The 25588-nt window shown below is 43.5% G+C and overlaps 1 protein-coding gene across 1 annotated transcript in view; it reads left to right on the top strand.

The window, feature by feature from the left end:
• The window catches only part of TBC1D10A (TBC1 domain family member 10A), a 380613-nt gene that overhangs the window by 251388 nt on the left and 103637 nt on the right, over positions 1-25588 (top strand). The window contains exon 4 of the mRNA XM_085635860.1: positions 2003-2109. Coding sequence (XP_085491986.1) covers positions 2003-2109 — 107 coding nt within the window. The remainder of the gene's footprint in view (positions 1-2002; positions 2110-25588) is intronic.

A 25588-nucleotide genomic window follows, 5' to 3' on the forward strand; every position in this document is an offset into this window, starting at 1 on the left:
AAATTTAAATTTGTCTTGGTGTTAGTAGATTACCATTCTAAGTGGCCGGAGGTAAAATTTGTGAACAAAATCACAACAGAAGTTGTTTTAAATTTTCTAAAATAATTTTTTGTACGTGAAGGTTGCCCGTCTTACCTTGTCACCGACAACGGTGTGCAGTTTACTTCTTCAGAGATGAAAAATGTTGTTAATGAATGTGGAATTAAACATATTTTTACGTCTCTTTATGGACCACACGAAAATGGTCAGGTCGAAAGGTTTAACAGAGTTTTGAAGAATTTTATAGTGGAATCTATAAAGCTTGGGGAGGATTGGTTGAATAGAGTTAGAGAGAAATTATGGCTATATTAAATCACTCCTCACACTACAACTGAAGTTAGTCCGTTCAAATTGTTGAAAGGAAGAGAGCCAGCTTCAAAGATTTGTCCTTGGTGGTTTAGAGAGAAGTGTATGAAAAAAGACTCGAGCAGTGAATGTGTTAAAGATATTGCTTCAAAAGTGAAGAACAAACTGAAAACTTGTTCTTGGTTTAATAAAAAGTGGAAAATACAAACACCTTCATTTAGAGTTGGTGATTGGGTTAGGATTCTAAAGCCTGGGATCATCAGCAAGGGTGCTAGCAAATTTGGTAAAGCTATTCAAATCAAAAGAGTATTCAAGAATTCGGTTGCTACTCAAGATGGAAAGGTCTGGAATGTTAGAAGGGTTGCAAAGTGTCCTCTCAGTGTGAGGGGCAATTTTCCAAATCATGTTCCTGAGGAGTCCAACCTTGTCAATGAAGGTAATGCAGGTACCTCTGGTGAACCCGGCAATTTGAGGCAAGACAATTCCTTTTGTCCTAAGGCCAGAACCTCTAACCATGTAAAATATTTTCCTAAGAAGTTGAATGACTATGTTTAGTTTTTCTTTTTTTTTTTTTCTTATCCCCATGCTTTATTTCTTTTAGCTTTAGTTTCTTTTGTTCTCTCTTCTTTTGTTTTTTCATTTATTCAAAGGAGGGGGATGTGTTGTATTTTAAGTCATGTTACTTTAAATGTTAATACTACTTTATCAGTGGCATGCGCTTTATCATTCATGCTGTGTTCCAGGTTCTAGTGTAGAACTGTGTACCTAGCTTTCCAGTAAGAGACTCAGTTGTCTTGGAGTCTTTAGCTGGAAGGATGTTCTGCCGTGCTGTTAACCAATAAATTAATTCAAGCCTTCAAATCATCTTTGAGTTTTAATAGAAGGTAGTTGTGGTGCAAATGTAAACTGTGGGAATGTTGCCTAGGAGCACCACAAGGTTAGACAAGGTCAGCTCTACGGTCTTAAAAAACTGGTGTATGTGTGTGGGCCCTAGCAGAGACTCCCACACGCTCCGCTCATTCCATGGGAATCCCTTGTGTAGAATGCACGATGCTTCAGTTGTCTGCATCCCCCATTAACCCCTTCCCTGTTCGTCCCCCAACATACCCTCACCCCAGGTGATGATTGTCACATTACTTGAAGCATTATTTTACTGGGGATGGTTACATGGAAACCAAGATGGCTTCTGGGATGTGGGCCCTTTGATAACTTTAAAATGTTTATCCGCATTTTCAGTCGCACCTTTATGGTGTCAAAAACTACATACCAGTGGAACACATTTGCTCTTCGACCTAGATAATGTTCAACAGCTGTTCGAATCGAACCCTTGAGTATTGCTACAAGCAAGTCACCTTTTCTTTCTCATCTGATAACCGTCATTTGGAATTTTCATCCAACTACAGGGGAAAAAAGTGATCTTTTCTTTCACATGCACCAGTCACTTGTTTTTGCATACTGGTAACTGCCATTTTCCAGTCCCGTTTGGCTTCCTGCTGATGTATGTTCTGCCGGACTCGTGCACTGGCTTACGTGCTTCTTAACTCTTTGACTTTCCCATATGGTTTCCTTTAATCTGGCATGTGTTTTTGCTCTGTCTCTTTTTTTCCTCATTATTTTCTTCCATCTCTCATCCACTCTCTCTCTCTTTGTCTCGCAGGATCTGGACATCATGGCAGGGGACCCAAAATGGGTAGATGTGATTGAGCGAGATCTCCATCGCCAGTTTCCCTTTCATGAAATGTTTGTGGCACGTGGAGGCCATGGGTAAGCAACAAGCATTCATTCTGGCATCTCTTGTCCTTAGGTGAAGATACAGACATCTACAGAATTGTTGTCAAGGTATGAGTGTGTTTTCTGTGTTTGGGAAGACTGTTGGGGAAAATTGGGCATAATATTTTCGAATAAGGCAATCAGTTGCTTAGGAACAAAGTTTGTAAATCACTGACAAGGGGCACTGCATCGCTTTCAAACTTTATAGAGGTTTCAAAGGGTGTGAAAGTGCCCTTCTAAAATGTGGATTCCTACCTGCATTGTAGAGACTCCATGCCCTATTGCATTTACATAAACATTCGAAAAGCTCCCTGGATTTAGACGGCCTTTGTACAGACGGTGTCCCCTGATTTAGTTGCAGCCTGTAGCATCTCATGTACGGTTGTGGGACAGACCTGCATAGATGGGCAGTGGTCTCTATGAAACCTTGGAGGTGGTCTGAGGCACAGACAACGGAAAAAGAGCGATATTGATTCCATCTTCAAGAGTTTAATGGACACATCCTTTTATCTTCTCTTTTCATCCATCTTGCTGTCTTCCCTCAGATGGGTGCTAGAATCCCATGTCGTTGGCCAGAAATTGCGCTTTCCTTATTGATACCTTAGAGGAACTGCAAGTGAAGCAGCATACCGATCTTATATTCATCATTTTCCATGCTGCTAGTTTATTTAGGGTTGCCTGTCAATTTGTTAACCTGCTCCCTGCATGTTTAGGACTCTTTCGCCAGTCTACGATCCTATTTCTGTTTCCATTTGGCTGCTATGCTTTTGAAGAGCCTCCAACCAGGGCGGGTTTGGCTATCCTTGAGTTTGATAATCTAACTTTATCCAGCAGGACACTATGGTGGATTTCATGCTGTGCATTATCCGGTCAACTATCTGTTGTGGACGTCGACTGCAGACAGGGTTAGCATGAATAATTATGTTTTCCTGTGAAAGCCATAATTCTCTTCGCTGCAGATGCCATCTTCAGGTTGTTTTTTACTCCAATGCTTTTAGAAGCACTGTTGCTTTATGTTACTTATCGCATCCTGAAGTCAAGACACCGGTTGTGGGTGACCGGCATTTCCACCTCGGCTGTTATGGACTCTGCGGAACAAGTGCTATGAGGCTGTTTTCGACCTTTGTTCAGTATATGCTGTCCGCATCTTTTTTCGAGGTTGAGAATGGACGCAACAATGTTTAAGTTGAGCTGAAGTGTCAGCCTTGTTACTTCTGAGTAGATGTACACAAGGTGTGAACGTTATTTATTACATGGGACCATATTAAATCTCTGTTTTAGCTTATGCACAGTTAATCCCTAACCTTACCATGAAAACGGAGAAGAAAAAACAATGGTAATGGAATGCTGTGCCTGAAGACAGATTGTAATCTGTATTTTTAACCTGCACAGTAGAATCTCACTACCCACTCCAAAATCGAAAACTCCAATATTAACAAAGACTTCCAAAGGTACAGTTTTGTAAAATAAAAGGGAACATGTGCAAGACCAAATTCTCAACTGTACCATGCATAAAGTCTACAAACTGCATAAAAGGAGACTATAGGGATGCAGGCATACATAAAGTGATAAAAACACACACATCCCTTAATGACTGTTTTGGCATTGCTGTTGTTGGCCTCACTGCAGAAATATGATTTGGGTACTCTAACATGGAATGATAAGGGTTCCTGAGCAGAAGCTCCAAGCAGTGCTGTGCTGAAAAAAGCCTTTTCAATTCCATGTCAAAAAGACATCTGTTTCTGTGGGTTGTGGTGGGTGGGGAGGGGGGGAGGGAGGGAGGGGGTCTCTTGTTCGGGGTTTTTTGTATAAAATGTTTAGTTATTAATTGCATCCATTCCGAATCTCGCTCGCTAGAATGAGAGTATGGTGGTGGACTGCTGTCTGACTATCTGCGCGCACGTCACCAAAGGACACAGATCCTGCTACCTGTTTAAGCTCTGGACTTACAGCATAACTGTTCAACTCCATATGCTTCTGTTTTGCTTCCTAGAGCTAACCGGTCCACACGTTGATAACAAGTCTTTTCCTTTGGGGTCCATGCGAGAGCTGGTCAGCTGTTGTGTTGTCATATGTTGCTGCTCAAAGCACAGTAGCTGTTGTACTTGGTTGTCGAGTATAAATTTCAATAAATAAATGTTTGGGCAAAAAAAAAAAAAAGACCTCTGAACCAGCTTGGAAAAACGTTTCTCAACCGCTAATGGAAAAGGACACAGTTTTCTTCAAAGCCTCGTTGAAACCCTTGGGTGCCTGACGACGTTTGGCACAGAAACATTTACTAAGAGTGTTGGTGCCCCAAAAAAAGTAATGGCACTGAAAAATAATGCAATTTTTTGTTATGGCAGCTCCAATACTATTCCAAGGTCACAAAAGACCAATAGAGGAAGCTTGCTTTACTGAGCATCATCCTCCTGCGTCATTAACAGTTCTCACGTACCTATGACACTCAATATATCAAAGACACAACAAAGATGCCACATTTCTCACCGGTGCTGGAATAATCTTCGAATATGCAGGGCTTGTTTTTAGCTATGCAGGGAAAGAAACTGCAGATTTGTGATGAGACCAGCTCATGGAACTGAGTCAGCTTTGCTGACAGTTATGGATGACCTACGCATGAGGGCGGACAGGGGAGAATCAGCAATTCTTATCTTGCTGGACCTGTCCGCCGCTTTCGATACGGTGAACCATGTCATCCTGTTAAAAAGACTAAAGAACATCGGAGTTGGAGGAGTCTCGCTTGACTGGTTCCGATCCTACTTGACGGATAGATGGCAGGCAGTAGCTATCCCGCCATATCAATCAGAATTCATTAAAGTTCCGCATGGGGTCCCACAGGGGTCTGCTATTAGCCCTATACTCTTCAACATTTATATGCAACCCCTGATGAGGATCATCAAAAGCCATGGCATCAGCGTGATAAATTACGCTGATGACACCCAGCTGATGATCTCTCTTGATGGAGCCCACGCAAATTCATTGGAGACTTTCCATACTTGCATGTTGCAAATGTCACTTTGGCTAAATCAGAATTCACTACAATTTAACAGTGATAAAACTGAAATACTGCATTGTGCAGTAGGAAGAATCCCCACAAACCTACCCACAGGTTTCTGGCCTCAGCCGCTAGGAGACTCCCCTATCCCTGTGAATTCAGCAAGGAATCTCGGAGTCCTTATCAGCGACACTTTGAGTCTTGAGACTAACGTCAACAAGCAGGTTAGCTGCTGCCTTGCCCTGCTACGTGGACTGCGAAAGCTGCTACCTCTCTTACCCCCACAGACTAGAGCCAATATAGTCAGGAGCACCATCCTCAGCCGCCTGGACTATTGTAATGCTCTCTTGCTGGAATCTCCTGCCTATCTTATTTCCAGACTTCAAAGTATCCAAGCAGCCGCAGCCAAACTGGCACTCTCTCGGGAAAGAGGATCATCTACCACTTCTGCCCTGGCCAATCATCACTGGTTGCCCATACATCAGAGGATCTGTTTTAAATTCTTATGTACTGTCTTCAAGGCAGTCCATGGGCTAGGCCCCCGACCACTTCAAAACAAACTTAATTGGTATGAGCCGACCCGGTCTCTCCGATCCTCTTCCCTAAACTTCATCAGCATCCCTAGGATCAAGAAAGCGACGTGTGGGGGAAGAGCTTTCAGTATATCCGCAGCGCACCTATGGAACAATCTCCCTACTGACATCAGAAAAACAAACGAACTGATGGCCTTTTGTAAAAAGGTAAAAACATGGCTCTTCCCCAAAAAATTCCCCCCAAAATTTCTCTCCAATAATGCTCCAAAACCCAACTGATCAGGGCCTGTCCACTGTCTCCTCTTGTTCCACAGGTCCTCAGCTGTATGTACTTTAGCGCCAGGATGCCCGTAGGGTTGCAGTGCGCTCTTCAAATGGAAAAAATAAAAATAAATAAATAAAATAAAATGATTGCCAAGACGACTCAACATCTGCGAACTGTGTCTCCTAATCGGTACGCTCATTCTTATCCCATGGGATAAGCTTCTAGGTATGCTTGCAAAAAGCTGTACAACATTGTGTGCAGATTGAAGGTGATTTGTTTTTTGGTGGAAACGCTCCCCCCTCTTCAGAGGAAAACTATTCTTCTTGCTTCGAATCCACCACTGGAAAAAATAATCTATCAATGTATCCAATTGTTGGGCCATTGTGGGCTTACAGTTGTCATCAGTGGATGCTAACTGGCGTTGCCAGTCAAGGATACCCAAAAGTATAACTTTATTTGATCTATTTATGGAAAAAGTTTTCCATACCCAATCACTTGATGGCAAAATACAGCCAAACATGTGAATCTAGAAGTTTGAAGCTGCACACTATTAGTACAGTTAAGTAATGACGGTCTTCATCCTAGTTCTGCCACATGTTCTACATATAGGATCTAACACCTTTGACATGCCAGCTACTCAAATATCAGTGTTATCCTGGACTCTACCAGTACAGTACCAGATTCCATGATGTCACTACACCCCAGAAGAGGTCCATTAATTCAATCTACAAGTCCCTTCTAAATAGAGTGAGCAAGAAAATTGATGTGATTTGTAGCCGTTATAGAACTCTGCATAGAGTACAGTTCTCCACTGATAAGTGCACGTTACTAAGTGGGATGAAATCTGACATATGTGTGGTAGTGTTTAATGGATGCAAGTATTTGAATTTCTCCTACTGGGTTATATCCAGAAGGATTTCTCCTAGTGGGTTATAGCTAGAAGGACAATCTATCACCACCTGTATTTGGATTAAAAGACCTCATTAGGTCAGTCCACTAATGGTTACCAGGATAGTAACCTATTCAAGGCAAGGATGTGGCTTCCTTTTTACATGTGCACCAAATGAGTGGCAGGAAATGTGTTACTTTTGATGTTTGTCTGCTATACAGAGGGGCTGAGGACCACAAAGCCCACAATAAACCAGGGCTAAGAAGGGGGGCCTTAAGTTCTATAATTAGCACGAGACTCTCCCGCAGAACATTCCACTCCGATGTACTGAAAACACCTGTTAGCAAGCAGATCCTTCTAAGACCAGTTCCCACAGTGATGGCCACCATGGATGCTTCATTTAGATTGGGAAGCATGTTTGAAGGATTTAATCATTATAGCATTGTTGATAATTGGTGTAGCTATGAAAGCATTTCGGACTTAAGTACAAGGCATAGAGCAGCAGATTTGACTAACCGGTCCGCTCACACACCATGCACAGACAATATAGTACTATGTGATCAAGAAAAGCTTTCATTTGAATCATTAAATCTTGGAACGAGACCACAGTGACCTCAAAGACAAACTCAGCAGTGAGTTAGAAGACATTCAAGATGGGGTAGTTAGATCAGGTCATTCCTCTGAGCATATTCTGAGAATAGGAGGTTCCATAAATAGACTTACATGCAACAAACAGAAACCAAAAATGCAGGGATTGCATGTTAATGTATCTGCATCCTGGGTCGAAAGGCAGTGCCTTTTGAGCAGTTTTTAAAGGACAGTTGCTCACTCTTCCTAGCAAAGCCATTGGTGTTCAAGAATTGTGCATTTCCAACATGACACCAATTTTAATAGCAACAGAATGGGCCAGACACCCATGGTCCTTCCACTTACAAATTATGATTTACCATAACAATCTCGCCAACTTTATGAATATGTTGAGACAAAGCACAAGAGTTCGCTAGCAAATTTAACAATGTTCTAGGGTTAAGTTAGTGCCCAAGTCACTGAACCTGGCTACGTGGTTCCTGAAATTCTAAAGTTTGGCTACTTAAGTCTCCAGCAAAGGTACTTAATCATTCTGTACGAGTCTAGAAGTGAAGTGAAAGCGATGCATACTGTAGCAGAACCAGATATTGTGTTCAGTTCCATGCAATATAAATTTCTAAATTATTTTCTTCTGCTGGTTTCATATGTAATTGTACATCCATTATAGCCCATTTGGCAGTTCTGATCTCATATTTAAAGTTGAAAGATACCTGTTCCACTATTTCACACCTGTGTGGAGAGACCCTATTGGATCATCACACCAGGTCACACATGGCCCCTTGCGTGGAACCTGAGTGCAGTGCTTGCTTGTCTGATGGCACCTCATTTTGAACCAGTCTGCTAGTGGTCACTCAAACACTTGACATTGAAAGCAGCTTTTTAGTTCATATTACATTAGTTTGTTTTCGAAATGATATTCACTGCATAACAGTACAACAGCTGTAGCTTCAAATAAATGCAGGCAGAGTTGTCATACTCACTCATACAAGATTCATTGCCAAAGTAGTAACATTTTCATACCAGTTAAACAGTCGAGTGACCAACTTTTTCACTGATCCCAAATCAGAAGTAGAAAGACCACTGCAGACACGCAATATTCAAAGTGCTCTTTTATGTTATGTTGCCAGGGCGAAAGGGTTCAGAGAAACACAAGAGCTCTTTTTGAATTTTGTGGTGCAAACCCACAATTCTATTAGTTGATCCATTATTCCATGCTGGATTGTTCAATGCATACAGTAGTTTCTCTCATTATTTAAAAAGTACATTCCTGCAAACCAGGTGCTCACACAGCAAGAAGGAAAACATCAACCTTCGCTTTCTCCCACAAACTTAGTCTGTGATCTGTAGTTCTTGTTTCTTGTATTCACTATGCACAACTTTTTTTTATATTCAATCTAAGTGAGGAAGTAGTGTGGTAGATTGCATTAAGAAATATAGTTGCTTCTACTCACACATCCTCTCCCACCTCCACCGAAGGGGAAGTATTGCTTTACAATCAATTTTCAGCATTCAGAACTAGAACAGGATCACCTTGCTGGAGAAAATGGCTGATTACCTGCAACAGTACTTTAACAGCATGACACTAATCTTGATTTGCATGCAAACCTCACATATCCCTGGTGAAGAGGAATGGTAGCATAGGCTAATCCATTTCTGCTTACAAATACCCTTTTCGCTACCTTACTAAGATGCAATGTAAGGAAATGCAGTTTAAAGATGGCAACTGCTCTGTTGGTTTCAGGCTTTTATCCTCATGAGTCATTTTGAACTCCAGTGCTCCCCATACCCGTGGATATGTCATCCGGTAAATTAGATGCTATTCGGAGCCCACCCAGTAGATAGCAGGATAATGCATTGAGTTTGAATTGATAATGATCTCCAGCTGCAGAATAATTTTTACAGATAGGTTAGCGTTCCCCTCTGTCAGACATGTTTAAAGTTCCTTTCTTATTAATTTGATATCTACGTTCCTGAGCACTGAGCTCTGGTCTAACAAAGTAAACCGTAAATACCCGAAAGCCAGGGTGCTTATTCATACCCATTCCATCCAAGCTGCAACTATATGTAATTTTTTTGTTTGCACACTGCACTTCAAGTTCAAATTTTGAAATTTTGAAGTGTTATCAAAACTGGATTTTCAATCCATAATCGAAATAATTTGTAATTTGCTACTTCACAAGTTAATGTGAAAATTATGGCAGAAATGGAGGAGCATCTATTTCACTGGGTTTTGGTGAGCATTATATCCGAATCAGACCGCAAACAGACAAGCTACAACTCACCCCTCCCTCTGGGAGGGATTTGAACCAAGGAAATTCATAGATATACACTGCCCTCTGTCCTGTCCAGAAAGTAGAGCATGCCTGCAGCAACAGCAAGCCAGGTGTCTGACACTCTCAGCTATACTGGAGTGTGGACTGATGCACTGAGTTGCACCCTAGGAGCTGTTTTCATCTGCTGTTGATCCTGAATTCGGGTGCAACCCCCTCGAAATTTAGCAGCCGGGAATATGGGTCAATAGGATCAGCTTTAAAGTAATCTGTGCCCCTCGGATCTACATATGATGATTCGGCTGGCTGCGCCAACCTGGAGCTTAACGGAGCTGAGCCGGAACTACATCACCCCAGGCTGGAGTAGTGGAACCCAGAGTAGTTGCCTGAAACGCGTGATGCTGCGGGCTGATATCTCTCAGGTTTGTTTGTGGAGTGATGAGAAGGCTGTGCAGAGCAGTGGTAGCAGAGGGTACTACATTCCTGATCTGGTACCACTTTGCACTCTTTACACTTCTGCTCCCCCAGCGCCTGCCACATACAAAATCGATACATCCGGGCAAGCTAAGTCAAATGCTTATAGATGGCCAGCCATTGCCTCATCACGCTGTTACTCTCCCCTGACACCCACCAAGGAAGGATGCAGATTGGTTGTGTAAAACCGGTTTTCCCTATCCAAGCACTCCTTTGAATAGCCATTGTAACCCCGCAACCTAGCATTCCTGTAACCAGCAGCTTGCCTGTTATGTGTTTTGTAATGCACGCTGCTAGACCAGTTGCGCGGGGCATGTTTAGTGGAAAGAGCTAAGGGCATAAAGATGAAAAAAAAGGTGTAGGGATTGTTAAAACGAAACTATGCTATTTTTGCCTACAAGATATTTAAACTAAGACGTCCACGTAAGAGCTAGTAGAAGTACAACATTCAGGTACACATCATTCAAGCCTTCTTCAGGTTTCTAACACTAATCCACACAGCACAAGACCACATTGTCACCTCCAGCGACCACATCAAATACAACCATGTCACCAAACTCACCTGGACCACCAACTCCATTGTCCACTTCGTCACCAGCCCACAGACCTTGTTTCCCCACTCTGCTCAACACCCCCCTCATCGCAGCTGGAGCAAAATTTCACAGGACAAATGGATCGATACTCAACTCCACCCACCTCTACACTTCCTGCAACTTGGACCAAAATGTTAGATATTTCAACACCTGGATCAGAAATTGCGCTGACAGCATCACCCCCATCCGCAACAACCCACACAAAGGGTCCCCCAAGCAGGCAAGCTGGTGCACCTAAGTCCTCAGAACTGCTAAACGACACTGTAAACCACTTGAAGAGAGATGGCGCACGAGCAAGGATACCATCGACAGGCCCTCCTTCAAGTCAGACCTCAACCTCTACCACCGACAGCTGCAAGTGGATTAGAAAATTACTCAAGCTTCACGCATTAACTCAAACTCTAACAACCGCAAAGAACTCTTAAAACATCGTCAAGGCATTCTCAAAACCCTCCTCTGCAATAAACAACATCACACCCTCACAGGAACTCTGCGACAACCTTGCAAACTTCTTCCACAACAAGATTGCCAAAATCTACAGGAACTGCAAACCCCAGCCAAATCCCACTGATTTCTTCAACCAACACAACTGCCCCACAACTACTGCACCACAGCAGACAACCAACTGATTGCGTGGAACCAGCTCACCCACCAGGACATTACCTCCATCATGAACTCGGTCCATGCATGGCCCCCACCGTCCCGTGCCCACATTACATCTTCAATGTAGTTAGAGCCAGGATCAGCCACTAACTCACCCCCCTGTTCAACACTTTGGTGGCCACTGCCACCTTCCCGGAGGACTGGAAGCATGCAGAGGTCCACGCCCTACTAAAGAAACCATCCGCCGACCCCCAGAAACTCAACAACTCCGGACCCATCTCCCTGCTCCAATTCCCAGCCAAAATCTTAGAAAAAGCCATCAACCTACCACGCATCTGGAATGGAACCATCTACTCGACTCTTCCCAATCCAGATTCCGCAGCAACCACAGCCCCAAAATACTTGTGGCCACCGACATCCGAACCTTCTGTGGAAAGCGCACTTCTTCGCTCTGGTCAACACCACTTAATCCACCTTCAATGGGTGTGCGAAGAGTTGGAGGCAAGCTTATTTCTTAAGCCATTTATTATACTCAAGTGGGTACAATGTGCAACACAGCTCTCAGATGGCGTGTGTAGACTGGACAAAATTCAACACATCATTGCGTTTAAAAAAAACAAAAAAACTCAGAGCAGCATTACGTGACTAAAAACAAAATTGCTCGATAGTGGAAATTCCCTGTGCCAGCTCACGGCCGGGTCAAGAGTTGCATCTTACAAGATAAGAGTTCAGTAACCGGGATAAGGCCTTCTAGTTCTATGGTTTCTCAGCTACATGTCATAACAGATAAGTAAATTAAGGCTCAACGGCATGTCGGCTAGTAGCATAAGTGAACAAAGCTCTTTGCTGACTAAAACAAACTTAAGAGCAAAAGCTTTTCTTGTGAAGTGGAACATTTTTAGTTGCTTTGAGTTGAACAACATTTAGGCCAAATATACGAAATGACTGTGCTTTTAGTTTACTCTATAATCCATTTCTTAAAGTTAATTTTCTCCCCTCCTGGACTAGGGAGAGATGGCGGAACTGATTCTCCTGGACTCCTAGGAGGCCTTCTACACTGTCTCACTGCACGCCAATCGCAAGACTGCACAACATCTGCATCCAAAGAGCCAATCTCAGATTAATTGCCTCCTTCCTCATAGGAAGAACTCAAAGTCCGCCTACCACTTTTCACCTCAGAACCCAAAGAAATCATCTGTTGACTACCTCAAAGATCATCGCTCAATCCCACCCTCTTCAACACGTACACGACGCCTTTGGCCAACATGGTCAGAGGCCATGGATTCAACATCCTATTCTACACCAGTGGCGCACTACTCATTCTCTCTCTCTCTCTCACTCACTCACTCACTCACTCACTCACTCACTCACTCACTCACTCACTCACTCACTCACTCACTCACTCACTCACTCACTCACTCACTCACTCACTCACTCACTCACTCACTCACTCTCTCACTCTCTCACTCTCTCACTCTCTCACTCTCTCACTCTCTCACTCACTCTCTCTCTCTCTCACTCACTCTCTCTCTCACTCTCTCTCTCACTCACTCTCTCTCTCTCTCTCTCTCTCTCACTCTCTCTCTCTCTCTCTCTCTCTCTCTCTCTCTCTCTCTCTCTCTCTCTCTCTCTCTCTCTCTCTCTCACTCTCTCTCTCTCTCTCTCTCTCTCACTCTCTCTCTCTCTCTCTCTCTCTCACTCTCTCACTCTCTCACTCTCTCACTCTCTCACTCTCTCACTCTCTCACTCTCTCACTCTCTCACTCTCTCACTCTCTCACTCTCTCACTCTCTCACTCTCTCACTCTCTCACTCTCTCACTCTCTCACTCTCTCACTCTCTCTCCTCCACCAGAACCAACTTTCACAACTGCATGACCAGCATCTCCAATTGGATGGGGGACAACTGCCTGAAGCTCAACTAGGACAAGACTGAGGTTCTGATCTTCTGCAACAATAGCTGTCTTTGGAACACCTGGTGACCCACAGAACTCGGAACAACACCGACCAACCAAGCTAGAAATCTAGGCATTATCCTGGCCAACAAACTAATAGTTATGTGTCAGGTCAACTCTGCCTCCTCATCCTGATCTTGCTCATTATGTGCTAGATCTTCCAATAGTTACCCCATAGCTCAATACGCGCTATCACTTAAGCCCTCATTTCCAGCTAACTAGACTACGGCAACGCTCTGTTTGCAGGAATCGCAACCCAGTTCCTCTGAAGGCAGAACGTCGCGGCCAGACTCTTCCTCGACTTCTTGCGGAAAAACCCATATCATCCCTTATGTCAGAGATGTCCACTGGCTGCCCGTTCGGAAGAGATGCCAGTTCAAACTACTCTCCCACGCATACAAGGCCAGAAACAACAGCGGATTCACTTCCATGAACCACCGCATGAACTTTCACCAGCCCACAAGACACCTCCGCTCTGCTTCCCTCTCGCTCGTCTACACCCCCCGCTTCGGACTCAGTGGGAGTAGAGGCTACTCCTTCTCCTACCTAGCAGTAAAGATGTGGAATTAACTCCCCCCTACATCTCCGGACCACCCAGTCTCTAGCAGAGTTCCGAAAGTCGCTTAAGACCTGGCTCTTCGACTGAACAACTAGACCCTGCCAGCGCCTGGATACCCTCACTGGTGACAAGCTGCACTCTACTAATTGACTGATTTATTGAATCCTTGGTCGGCAGTAAGAGATTGTGGCCATGGGTCAATTTTTTATCACATGCTTCGCCATGCTCTTGCATGACCTTTGGCTACGTGCCCAGGAGTAGGCAAAGGGACGCCATTCTTCACAGGAGCAGGGGTAATATCATATCCATCGATTTCATCTCCTACATGGTCTTGAGCACAATTGATACTCACCAGAGTGATAACTAGATGAACAACTATATGGACATATATGACTTAAAAAAAATATCAATTCTGAGCAGCAGAGAAGTGACACTAACATCACCACAAGACTACACCTGCTGAGGGTTGTATGGCTAAACAACTTCCTTCTAAATCACGAGTACCTGAACCATGAAGGCTGAACAACGACCATAGCCAAATCACTAACTATTTAACCACGACTTACTGAACCACGAACTCCACGATTAATCACAACACCAAACGTACGCTGAAGAATACATCCATCATAATGTCAGAATCCTCGAGAGATTTCCCAGATTCGCGCGCTGCCAAGCAGCTGCACCCTTGCAGCTGAAAGCAAGAAGTGGCTTTATTCACCCAAATCTGTGTAGGCAAACACAGCTGCCTATCATGCAGAGAAACTTTAATAAGAAGAGCACGCTGCAACCGCCGAGTCTCTAACCACTTTTTCTTCCAGATGACATAAAGATTTTATGCACGTGAAAGCAGATGGAACTAAATGTTTTTTTTTTTAAACGCAGTCACGAGCTTCCTCTCTGTCCCCATCTTAAAAATGTTATATGGGAAAGAAAATGTTTGCGTAGAGCTACTAGGTTGGCTATGGAGTGAAAAACTGGTCAACATGCGCTTTTACAAACCACACAAAACACTTTGAAAATGCAAACTAATCTGTGTCCTGTCATTGGTAAGGCTCCCTGTGAAAGTGATAAGTTTGCCTTAGGTGTTTATTTAACGTGTTACATTTCAAGAAGCAGATAATGATGTCGTAAGCGAAGTTTTCCTGAAATATGTTAATTCTTATAAATCCATAGAGATAAAAACCTGAACCTTGCGTGAGACATCTACTGCGACGAAACGTCTTGTAAAAATACTTAAAAAAAGACAGTGCTAAGTGAGAAAAAAAGGTACGCACCCCTGAATTTAATATAACAATCACTGAAACAGGTCGAGGCCCTCTGCTCTGCCAAATGGAGTCAGGGCTGGCTTTATTGTAAAACAACCTTCTTCTCAGCTGATTCTATCACTACAACTCTAAATGGCGCCCCTCATCTACCCATAGCCCCTCACTCACATTTATTTTATCAAAGACCCTAGAAACTAACCCGAACCCCCCACCCCCTTAAAACGAAGCCCTCTTACCTGTTCCTGTATCGAAGCTTCTCCGAACGACTTGCACGAACAAGCGTGGTTCAGGCTAAGTCGTTGTTCGGCTTGCGTGACTCCGGAACTCGTTGTTCCGGAGTCGTTGTTGAGGATGTTTCCCCCTGCTGAGAGCTCTGGTAGCCAGTGTAGGAAGAAAGTGCCGGCTGAAATCTGACAAGCGTCGTAACCCACCATCCGAAAAAAATGATGAGTAAATGCAAACCTTAGGAAGCTTCTATGGCCCGAATCACATGCACCATACAGTTGTCAGAAGTCATAAACAATCCAGATACCAAACACAAAGAGGATAAAGTAAACGTTGAAGTAACCAAGACTTTGGACCCGGGATCCAACCTTGAAGAAATCAAAGCCCTGGACTCGAAACTCGCTGTGACAAAAAACAAAAACACTCTCAGAAGGGCACATGGAGAGAAGAAACACTCTCAGAAGGGCACATGGAGAGAAGAAACAACAACTATTGTATAAATATTGAAGTATCCTATCCTTTCAATGTCAGCAACAAGTTCAGAAGCATTTGCACTGGATCATATAGAAAAAAACACAAGGTTTGTTTCCATCAAAGAAGCACCAGAGCTTCCCACTGGCCTCTGGCCCGGATACCTTGAGGACTTAGTCGTGCAAGAAGTACTCACCCCTTGTCAGGAGACGATGAGAACACACGACATGTCCATGCTTGGTGCTAGTTGAAATGCTGCCAGAATTTGGCATAGAAATAGTAGAACTGCTAACAGAACTAACATCATTTTGCCATTCACTTAACACCCAAGCTGAATCAGCAGTAAGCTTAAGCCAGCATAATATAATTGAAAATCAAGAGACACCATGGGCAGATAACAAAAATACCCCAATATCTTTTGACATTTTGGCGATACACCAGCCCTGGCAGGAAAATAAGGACTTATAAAAGAAACTACAGTGAGTGGAAGCTGGAAAATAATATTTACCACCTCAAACCCAAACTCAGTAAGATTCCCGAAGGCATCCCGACATGAGATTACTCTCTAAAGGACTTAGTAGAGGGCAATCCATGGCTTGATAAAAACAGTATGCCAGGACTAAAGAAGTGATCTCCATAATAATCACACACAGACACAGTGATGATAAAAAAGACTAAATGGTATATGAAATGTTGCAGTCCAAAAAGTATGAAAATGTACCAACAGAGAAGAAAGGTTCTACTTTAAGAACAATGTGTACAAATGGCTTACTGGAAAACTAGGGGAAGAGGCTGTGAAAATGTGTGACCTGCACAGTCCAAGACAATCGCAAAGGCCTTGACAGTAATGATTACGAAATGCTCATTAGCACAAGAAATTCAGGCTTAATCAAATGCATCCAAAGAGCCTACCCTCTTACTAACCCCTTCTGTGAAAGCAGAGTTCTACTTGCCCCGGATCTAGCTCGAGCTACTAATCAATCAAATGGTAAACAGACACTGTAACAAAATAATGGTTCAAAGTAAAAACTCACCAAAACGTGCCAATGATCTTGTGGGCAAACCAGAACCCTTGGGGGCATCAAAAACAATCCTTGGAGCAAACTTTTAACAACACTTGAAGCTTTCAGAATACCTACAAATCTGAAAGATAAAATGAACACCAGCTAACTATCTCGCGCTCCACGTTAAATTCACCCAAGGACAGACCTACATGTGCGATAGAAAGAACCAGCGAAGCAACATTAGCCCTCAGTCGATTGGATTAACTAGCACAAAGTTCCTCCCAGGCATTGGGCAACTCCTCCTGATGGGGAAAACATGTATTTTGTTTTGGAATGTGGCCAGGATTGCAAAATAATTTTGAGATGTTAAACTATTCAACTATTTGAACGAACATGAAATTATGAAACCTGGATAGCAACCTAGTCGATGAGTCCCTGCTACATAAACCATACTTAATGTGCCACACCACTATCAAACACTAGGAACAGCAGTGGACTTCATATAACCTGAATGGTTGATAAACTGTCTCAGAACTAAAGTGTGGGCTAATGTACATGACAACACCGTGATGTGTGATATTACCTTGCTTGATTCCCTGCTGCAAATAAATGCCGATGCTCATATGGATGAATTTGTTGAATTAAAAGCAACTCTTGGCATCCTATCAGTCAAACACCATCTTCCCAAAAAAAGACACAAGAGTACTTACTCTACAACATTTCTGCTATAGTTAAGGCCTGATTTCAGAACGGAATTCTTATGAAAATGATGCAGCACAAACACCTATGTTTGAGGTGAGAGATGTGTGCATAGTAATCTATTGCATCTTCCTGAAACCAGACAAGTGGTACAAGTTGAAAATGTCAGGATCCAACAAAACTTGAAAGTGACCATAATACCTTTGTTCTCAACGTGAAAGAAATCTGTCACACAGGATTTAGACAACTCCTGGAACCTTGGAGCCTGTATCAGGGTCAAGTGGAATAAATCCATTGAAGTCAAAATAAATGATTGGCTGATTAATGATGAATGATGAAACAGAACAATTGCTGCAAATTTGGAGAACATGCTGAGCAAGAAAATTGACAAGTTTTATTGCTGCTATAACCTGCCATCCTCCTTGTTTCTACATCCCGAGGCAACACAAAGGCTTCCCAAAACATATGCTGGTTCAACAAGGAGTGAACATCTCTCAAAAAGCCCTGATACTTTCAGAGATTTTACCAGATGAAACCAGAAAAGGTAGATCCTGCTGTAAGTCCCTAATCAAGAAAAAGAAAGAAGGAGCTCTTGAATCTACATGCATTAATTAGCATAAGTGGCCCTAGATGAAGAACTGAAGTCCTTTGACAAAGAATCTACAAAGCCCTAGTAGCAAATCGGGACCCCACTTGAGACTAGCATCTCAGAGGATGGTTGGATAAAATACTTCTATAGTATATTTGCGCATGGTAATCAACATCACGACCCAAAAGTAACTACTAAACAGTTGATGAAGAATCAAGAAATAACGACAATACCTGTTCACAATAGACAATAGCTTCAAGACATTTTCAGAGAAGATAAAATGCTTACAGCAGCAAATGAACCTGCAAAGGGCAAATCGCTAGGCCCAAATATGATACCAGCACACACATTTCACATTTTCTGCCTACAAATGTTTAATCACAACTTTATGGAAATTGTTTTATCACTTCATGCCCCCACTCATGTAGAAACGGCATGAGCATCTCCAAAAAGTGGTAGAAATCATCCTGACTTCAGACAGACTAATCAACCTTATTGACTTTAATTCTAAAATCTTCTCCAGGATATGAACTGCCCTAGAAGAGTGGATTGCAAAATAAATGAAAAAGATGTTAAATATAGACTACCTACTCATTTTTTTTGTATGTAATTCACAAGTACACTACTTAAAAAAATGTCATTACACGTGGTCTTTTTAGACTTCACGGCTACTTTCTATTTCGATCCAGGCAGTGACTCTGGGTTAAACTGTATGAGATGGGAATGGAACCAACCTTACTATCCTTGATAAAAATGCTGTACATAGAAACCACTTAAAAGTAAGACTCAATCAAAAAGGACTCCTTAGCAATTAATTCACTACAGCCAGTGGACTGACACAAGTGTTCTTAATCGCTCCCCTTCTATTCTCTATGCACTTAAATTACACATACCAAGAAGTTCTGAAATCATCGCAAGATGACCTAGCATTTGAATGTTTTAATAGTACCTGCCCTTCCATATGTGGACAATTCCATTGCAAGGACTCAAAAAGTCCGGCAGGCCCAACTGACCGCCATGGCCATTTACAGCAAAGAAAACAGTCTGAAAATCAAGGCACAGAAAAGTATGACCCGGATGTTTTGAAAAAGCTGGAAAGTAATAAACATTTTCCAAAATAGCAACACAGAACTTAAAGAAGTAAATACGTTTACCTACCTAGGTCTCACCATTACAAATAAGCCACAGTGGAACATATTGCTAATGCAATTTGAAAAAGATAGAAAACCTTAAATGCAGTCCTTTGGATTGTCCATTTCCGTGGTAATTGCTTTTCATTAAGTATAGACAGGGCGGTCCAGGCAAAAATAGGTGTCCAAATCATACATAGTGTCTAGCTTTGGGCCGTTGAAAAAACTCATCTAAAAAAGGTCACGAAAGGAGATTCTGAAAAACCGTACTGAAGCTGCCAAATGGTTTGCCTGCTGCAGCCCTACAGGCATATTTTAACTATGCTTCACTAGTAAACAGTGCCAAAAAGCCTCTATAAAGTATGGCTTGAAAGGCCTTATGGAACAAATCTGATTGATAAATCAGGGAGAGAACATTTCTTCCTCGGCCACATCACATTTGCCATTAGCTGGAAAAAAGAGGCCAACAAGTACAGCTTCCTTCTAATCTCAACTCTGGAAAAAGTGTCCTCAATCAACATTAAACCGCACGAGCAGAGAATGAGGATTGCAACTTTTTCTATTTAAGATGCCTATTATGAGACCAGATGAAAAGTCATACCAGCATCTTAGAAGATCAACAGCTAGAAAATGGTGACAAACCTGTCTTCTTCCTTCTAGTCAACATCTTTGATGAAGTCACTAGGTAGATTGGGAAATACCTAGTCAGAATCTGGGACATTAGAGAAAGGTTCCTTAAACCCGTGGAATATGGAACATTCCTTGTTCCACTTCAATGAATGACATCTTTAATTATCACAGTTTTTCTGAATTTAATTCCATGTAATCAATTAACTTTTACCCATGAAAGCAAACCTTTGCCATTTCATCACATAACAGTATTCCTTGATTTATCATCCCAATGATACTATATTTTGTTTAAAATCTGTTTTGTAAAGTAGCTATTTCTTGTGCGATAGGCAGATAGGGTATGTTGAAAGCATCTATGTTATGTTGCTTTGTATAGCGCACTAATTACCTGTGTGGGTAACTAGTAACTTGAGCAGGTGTGTAGGTGTGTGGTACCTGTGTAGAGTGGGGGCTCTGATGTGTTGTGGGAGGTTGTTCCATGTTTTGGGTGCGATGTATGAGAACGAGCGACTACCTTCTCTGGATATATGAATGCAGGTGTGGGGTGCGAGTGAGAGAGAGGCTGAGTGTAAGTGTCTGGCAGGCGACTGAGAGTATGCGTCTATTCAGGTATGCTGGCCTAGTGTTGTATGTGTGCCTGAGGAGTTTAGTGTAGCAGCTGCTTGGAGATTTCGGTTTAGAGTGTGTTGCCATAGTCGAGTCTGCTTGTGATGCATGACGGTGCATCTGGCTTTCTATGGCAGCCACTTCAAGATCTTTTGTAGCATACTTAGGACGTGGAAGCAGGCTGCGCTCACTGTATTAGCTTGTGCTGTCATATGTTGAGCGTGTAGTCCAGGGTGCTACCCAGATTTCTGGGATGGTTGGTGGGTGTTGGTCCTAGCTCTGACAGCAACCAGGTGGCGTCCCATGAGGAAATCCTGTTTCCAAACACCAGTACTTCTGTCTTGTGTGAGATGAGCTTCAAGCAGTTGGTTCTCATAGATTCTATTACCAGGTTCATGCAATTGGTCAACTTGCCTCTGGTGGTGATTGTTTTGTCTGTCGGGGAGAGGATGAGTTTGGTATTGTCAGCATATGAGATGAGGATATTACCTTTGCACTGGATGCTGTTGAGAGGAGTCATGTAGATGTTGAACAGCGTAGGGCTGCGAGACGATCCCTGGGGGGTCAGCTGATCAAGCTCTTGGTCTCCGACATGAAAGGTGTCAGTTTGACTTTTTAGATTCTTCTTGTGAGGAAAGAGCATATCCAGTTGAGTGCAGGTCCTCGGGTGACGAGCATGTGGAGTCTTCTGATGAGTGTGTTTTGGGAGACTGTGTTGAGTGCCACAGAGAGGTCGAACAGATTGAGGGCCGCTGTTTCTCCCCAGTCCAGGATGGTCCATGTGTCATCGGTGGCTTTGATGAGTGTTGTTTTGTTTTGCTGTTTTTTTTATTTTTAATTCTGACTGAGTGTTGTCCAGTAGGTGTTGGTGTTCGAAATGGTTTGCTTATTGATGGCCTTCTCTATCACTATGGCTAGGTAGGGGAGCAGGGAGATAAGGCAAATATTGCTCAGTTGGCGCTGGTCGGCAGGTTATTGAGGAGGGCGATGACCGCTGCTTGCTTCCAGTCTTCCTGGGTATGTTGCAGATATGATGAAGATGTTGATGTGGGAGGTGCTGATAGGCAATGCTCCAAGGTTGTAGACGTGGTGGGGGCATGGGTCTGATCTCCTGACTGGATGATCTGCACGATTGTTGCTGTATCTGCTCTGGTGAGTTTTCGATTTGGTCAGGTGGCCGTCGTAGTTGGTGATAGGCAGGTTTGCAGTGAGATTGCTGGGGTCTGGTTGGTATGCGAAGTTGTAGATTTTAGGGATTTTGCTGTGGAGGAAGTTTGAAATGTCGTTGCAGAGTTCTTGGGAGGGGGTGATGCTGCTGACGGAGGCAGAGGGTGCCGTGAAATGCTTGACAATCGAAAATATTTCCTTGCAGCTGTTGAAGCTCCCTTCGATGCATTCAGCTAGTGCTCTTTTCTTGGTGTCCCTGAGTTGCTGGTAGTAACATCTGAATGCAGCCTTGTGAGTGGTTCGGTTGACGGTTTCATGGATGAGACTCCATTTTCTTTCTAGCTGTTTGCAGTGTTTTTTGAAGTCTTGAAGGTCCTCTGAGCACCAGTTGGCCTGCTTGTTGATTCTTGTGTGCTTGTTGCTTTTGATGGGTGTGAGGGCATCTGCACAGTTCTTGATCCTGTTGATGAAGTTGATGATGTCCTTGTTGAGGTTGCCTCTGGGGGTAAGTTAATCTGTGCTGAGGGCATTGAGCCAGTCAGCTTTAGAGATTTTGCCCCAGCTGCGGCTGGGTAGGCTGACGCTGATGGGTGGGTTCACTTGCTGTGTGTTGAGAGTTGCTGAAGTTTTCAGAGATTTGCAGAATAAAGTGCATATGTTCCAGGAATGAGGTTTCAATCTTGTGTATGTTGAGAACTTGAAGTCTTTGTAGACAAATGTGAGTCCTTCTCCTGGCTTGTGAAGGTGGTCCCATTGTGCAATCTGCAATTTGTCTGACTGCTGGGATTACCACACCGATGTCTGGTGCCAAAGTGTAGTTGAGCCAGGTTTCCGTCGAAAAGAGCAGGTCCAGTGTCTCGCTACTCAGCAGATCCCAGATTATGGTTGCCAGTTTGCAGAGAGATTGTATGTTGAGAAGCTTGCATGTGAGTGAGTGTTTGGGTGCGACTTTGCAATAGTGTGTGATGTTAGGTGGGGGTGTTGATGGTGTTGCTGGTGCTTGTGTGTGTGTGTGTGTGTGTGGGGGTAGGCTGCTGCATGTGAACTGGCAGTGGGTGCATGTGAAGGCTCTTGCTGTGGTGTGTGGTGCGGCAGCAGTGGAAGGAAAAGCGTCCCTAGATGAAAAATCAAAGGAGCACTGCAGGGTTTCGCTGGCGATAATCGGGCCAGGGTTTGCGGCGCTTGGGTGTGTACAAGCACTGATGTGCTCGGGCATGCCTTTGGTGCGAAGAGGGGCGGTAGTGCAGTGCCCGCTATTGAGTAGGTCCTTGGGGGGTGGGAACGGCTACAGAGGCACAGGAAGAAGAGGCAGGAAGAGCAGGTAAGGAGTGGGGGGAGGCGGGAAAAGGTGTGGGTAATGCGACGAGAATACGTGAAACTGGTGCAGAAAGGCACAAGTACAGGAGTGGAAAGGTCAAAACCACTTAAGGGATGAAAGAGAAAGCAAGCAAAAAAACAGGTGAAAAATGTTTGCAAAATGAGTGAAAAGAGCACAGAGGGATAATGGGCGAAATGGAAAGCAAGCAAAAAAAACATGTGAGAGCTCGACAAAAACGTGAAGTGAAAGAGCAAAAGGCACAGAAGAGATGTGAGCAGAAGGGTGAAGTTTGAAAAATAAGCATATGGAAGAATTCTAATCTAATAAGAGGGAGGACCGTGTAACCAGCAATAACAATAAGAGAATAACAGTTGTCTAAGTGAAACAAAATAAAAGCCAAGATCAATATTTTAGTCGTATGAAAAGTGAGAATCGGTTGGATCAGGTGTATATTCTACATTGGAGTTTGGCAGCTGTGGACCCTGAGAACTCTGGGTAAGAAAGAGAGTGACTATAGACACCCGCACTAGAGGAGGAGCCACAACCTATTGTGGTTTCTGACTGAAGCATAATTAGTCTCTGCCTGACAGATCCTGATGTGGTGCAGCCAATATGCAATTCATCAAATTCAGTCACAATTTCATTATTGTGTAGCCTCACACAGACACTAAAACATCTTTTCTCCTGCCCTTCAACGAGGCCCTCACTGGTTTGCTATTGGGCACTTTTGGCCTTCTTTTAAGTTGCCAGGTCGCTCGCCGCCATAGATCAGCGCCAGGCGACCTAGGTATTTTAAACCAGTGTCCAACTCCTGAGAGTTTGATGGGGAATGCACCCACCAGTAGTGTGTGAAATGCCTTTCCGAATATTCCTCCAGATAGGGAGTCCAAACACATGGAAATCTTTCATGGGGAAAAAGGATGTTTTTGTCAGCCAGCTTTACCTTGAGGTTGGTCAACACCAGCTGCCTCCTAGGATGTTATACCCTCGCACTCTGGGACATGGTTGGTGAGATCTTACCTGCAGTCCCAGAACACTTGCAGGTTTCCTTGGCGCAAACCATTTAGGATAGCTGGGATGCAGCCAAGTTAATCATCTGCACTGCCATAGACAACACTAGGAAGGTTTATTGAGGCAAACATGGTGCTCCTGCGCCATGCATGTATGAGATCGACAGACACTTTTTGGGACGTCCACCGTCACTAATGGACATGCCTTTTGACGGTTTCCATTTGCTTGGCAAAAAGGCAGACTCAGCCCTGGAGTGTTTTAATGAGAGCTGAGCCAATGCATGCTCTTTGGTTCTTTTAACACTAGTCTGGCAATCCTGGCAGCAATTTTGCCCTTTTTGGGGATATGCCAGAGACTTGGCATATCGTCAGCGTAAGGTCCCACTGCCCTCACAGCAGGCCTCCAGCCCTTTCGAGGTTGGGCATGGGCTCAACAGACAGCCTCGCTAACGGGGCAGCACAACCTCTCCAGTATACCTTTAGTGGCACAAATCCATCTGGCAGGTAGGCAGGATCTGCCACTTCCTTCATCTGTCCATTTTACGGCAGAAGGTGCAAGCTCTTTGGCCAAGGGAGCCATAGGGAGGTTATCAGTCTTGCTATTTCCTTGTGCTGAAGGAGGACTAAGGTCTTCGTCCTATTTTGGACCTTCGCCTTCTCAATGCCTCTCAATGCTCATCTCTAATTTAGGCTAACAATGCCACCATGTTGCAGACTGTTATAAGCGCCAGTGTTGACAAAAAGGTGCCAGTGACTTGTTCTTTAGTACGGTTTCTCATTCTATCCTTCTTAATAGACTTTTTGAAGTAATTGTCTTTTAGCAGGCCCTAAAATGTATTTGCTTGTCCTTTCTATCAGAACATTTCTGTTCTTCCCTTCTTCTGTGGGACCTACCAACTTGAGCTATGGTGTCCCTCAAGTAACATCACTTAGTTCTGCATTATTTAACGTGTATGCTACCCCTCTGGCTGCCTTGGTTCACTCATTAAGCCTCTATATAATGTCCTGTGCTGATGACACCCAGATCATCACCTTCATCTCCAAAAACCCTGCACTGACTCAAACCAAGGTTTGCTCTTGTATGAAGGGGCAGTGGCCAACGGGATGAGGGCGTACTGTCTTAAAACTTGATTGTGACAAAACTGAGGTAGTCCTGTTCGACCAGCAACCTCTCAACTGGTATCTCTCCTGATGGCCAAAGTTCTGGATCCTCGTCCATCCCCAGGCAAGATTGCAAAAAATTTAGGTTTTATCATAGACAAGTTATCATTCTTCAAACAGATAAATCATGTTACAGGTTACTGCTTTGCTGTTTAGGCAATGCTTGTGAAAAGCATCCTGCTTCCTGTGACAACCAAGAAAACTGTGATCCATTCCCTCATCACTTCTTGTCTAGATTATGAAAACTCATTGTATCTTGACATCTTGGACTATCTTCTCTGCTGCCTTCAGGTCATTCAAAACTCTGCCAACCGCTTGGTTCTTAACACTTCCTCCACTTTTTGCAGCTCCATTGCTTTGAGCCAGATTCACTGGCTCCCCACCAAAAAGCATGCACAGGTGCGGTTCCACGCATAAAGAATTCTAGAAGGGGCGGCTTCTGTCTTTCTTTCCTGGGGATTAAACTGTTGAATGTGG

Source organism: Triturus cristatus, chromosome 11 (assembly GCF_964204655.1).
Source record: "Triturus cristatus chromosome 11, aTriCri1.1, whole genome shotgun sequence".
NCBI lineage: Eukaryota > Metazoa > Chordata > Amphibia > Caudata > Salamandridae > Triturus > Triturus cristatus.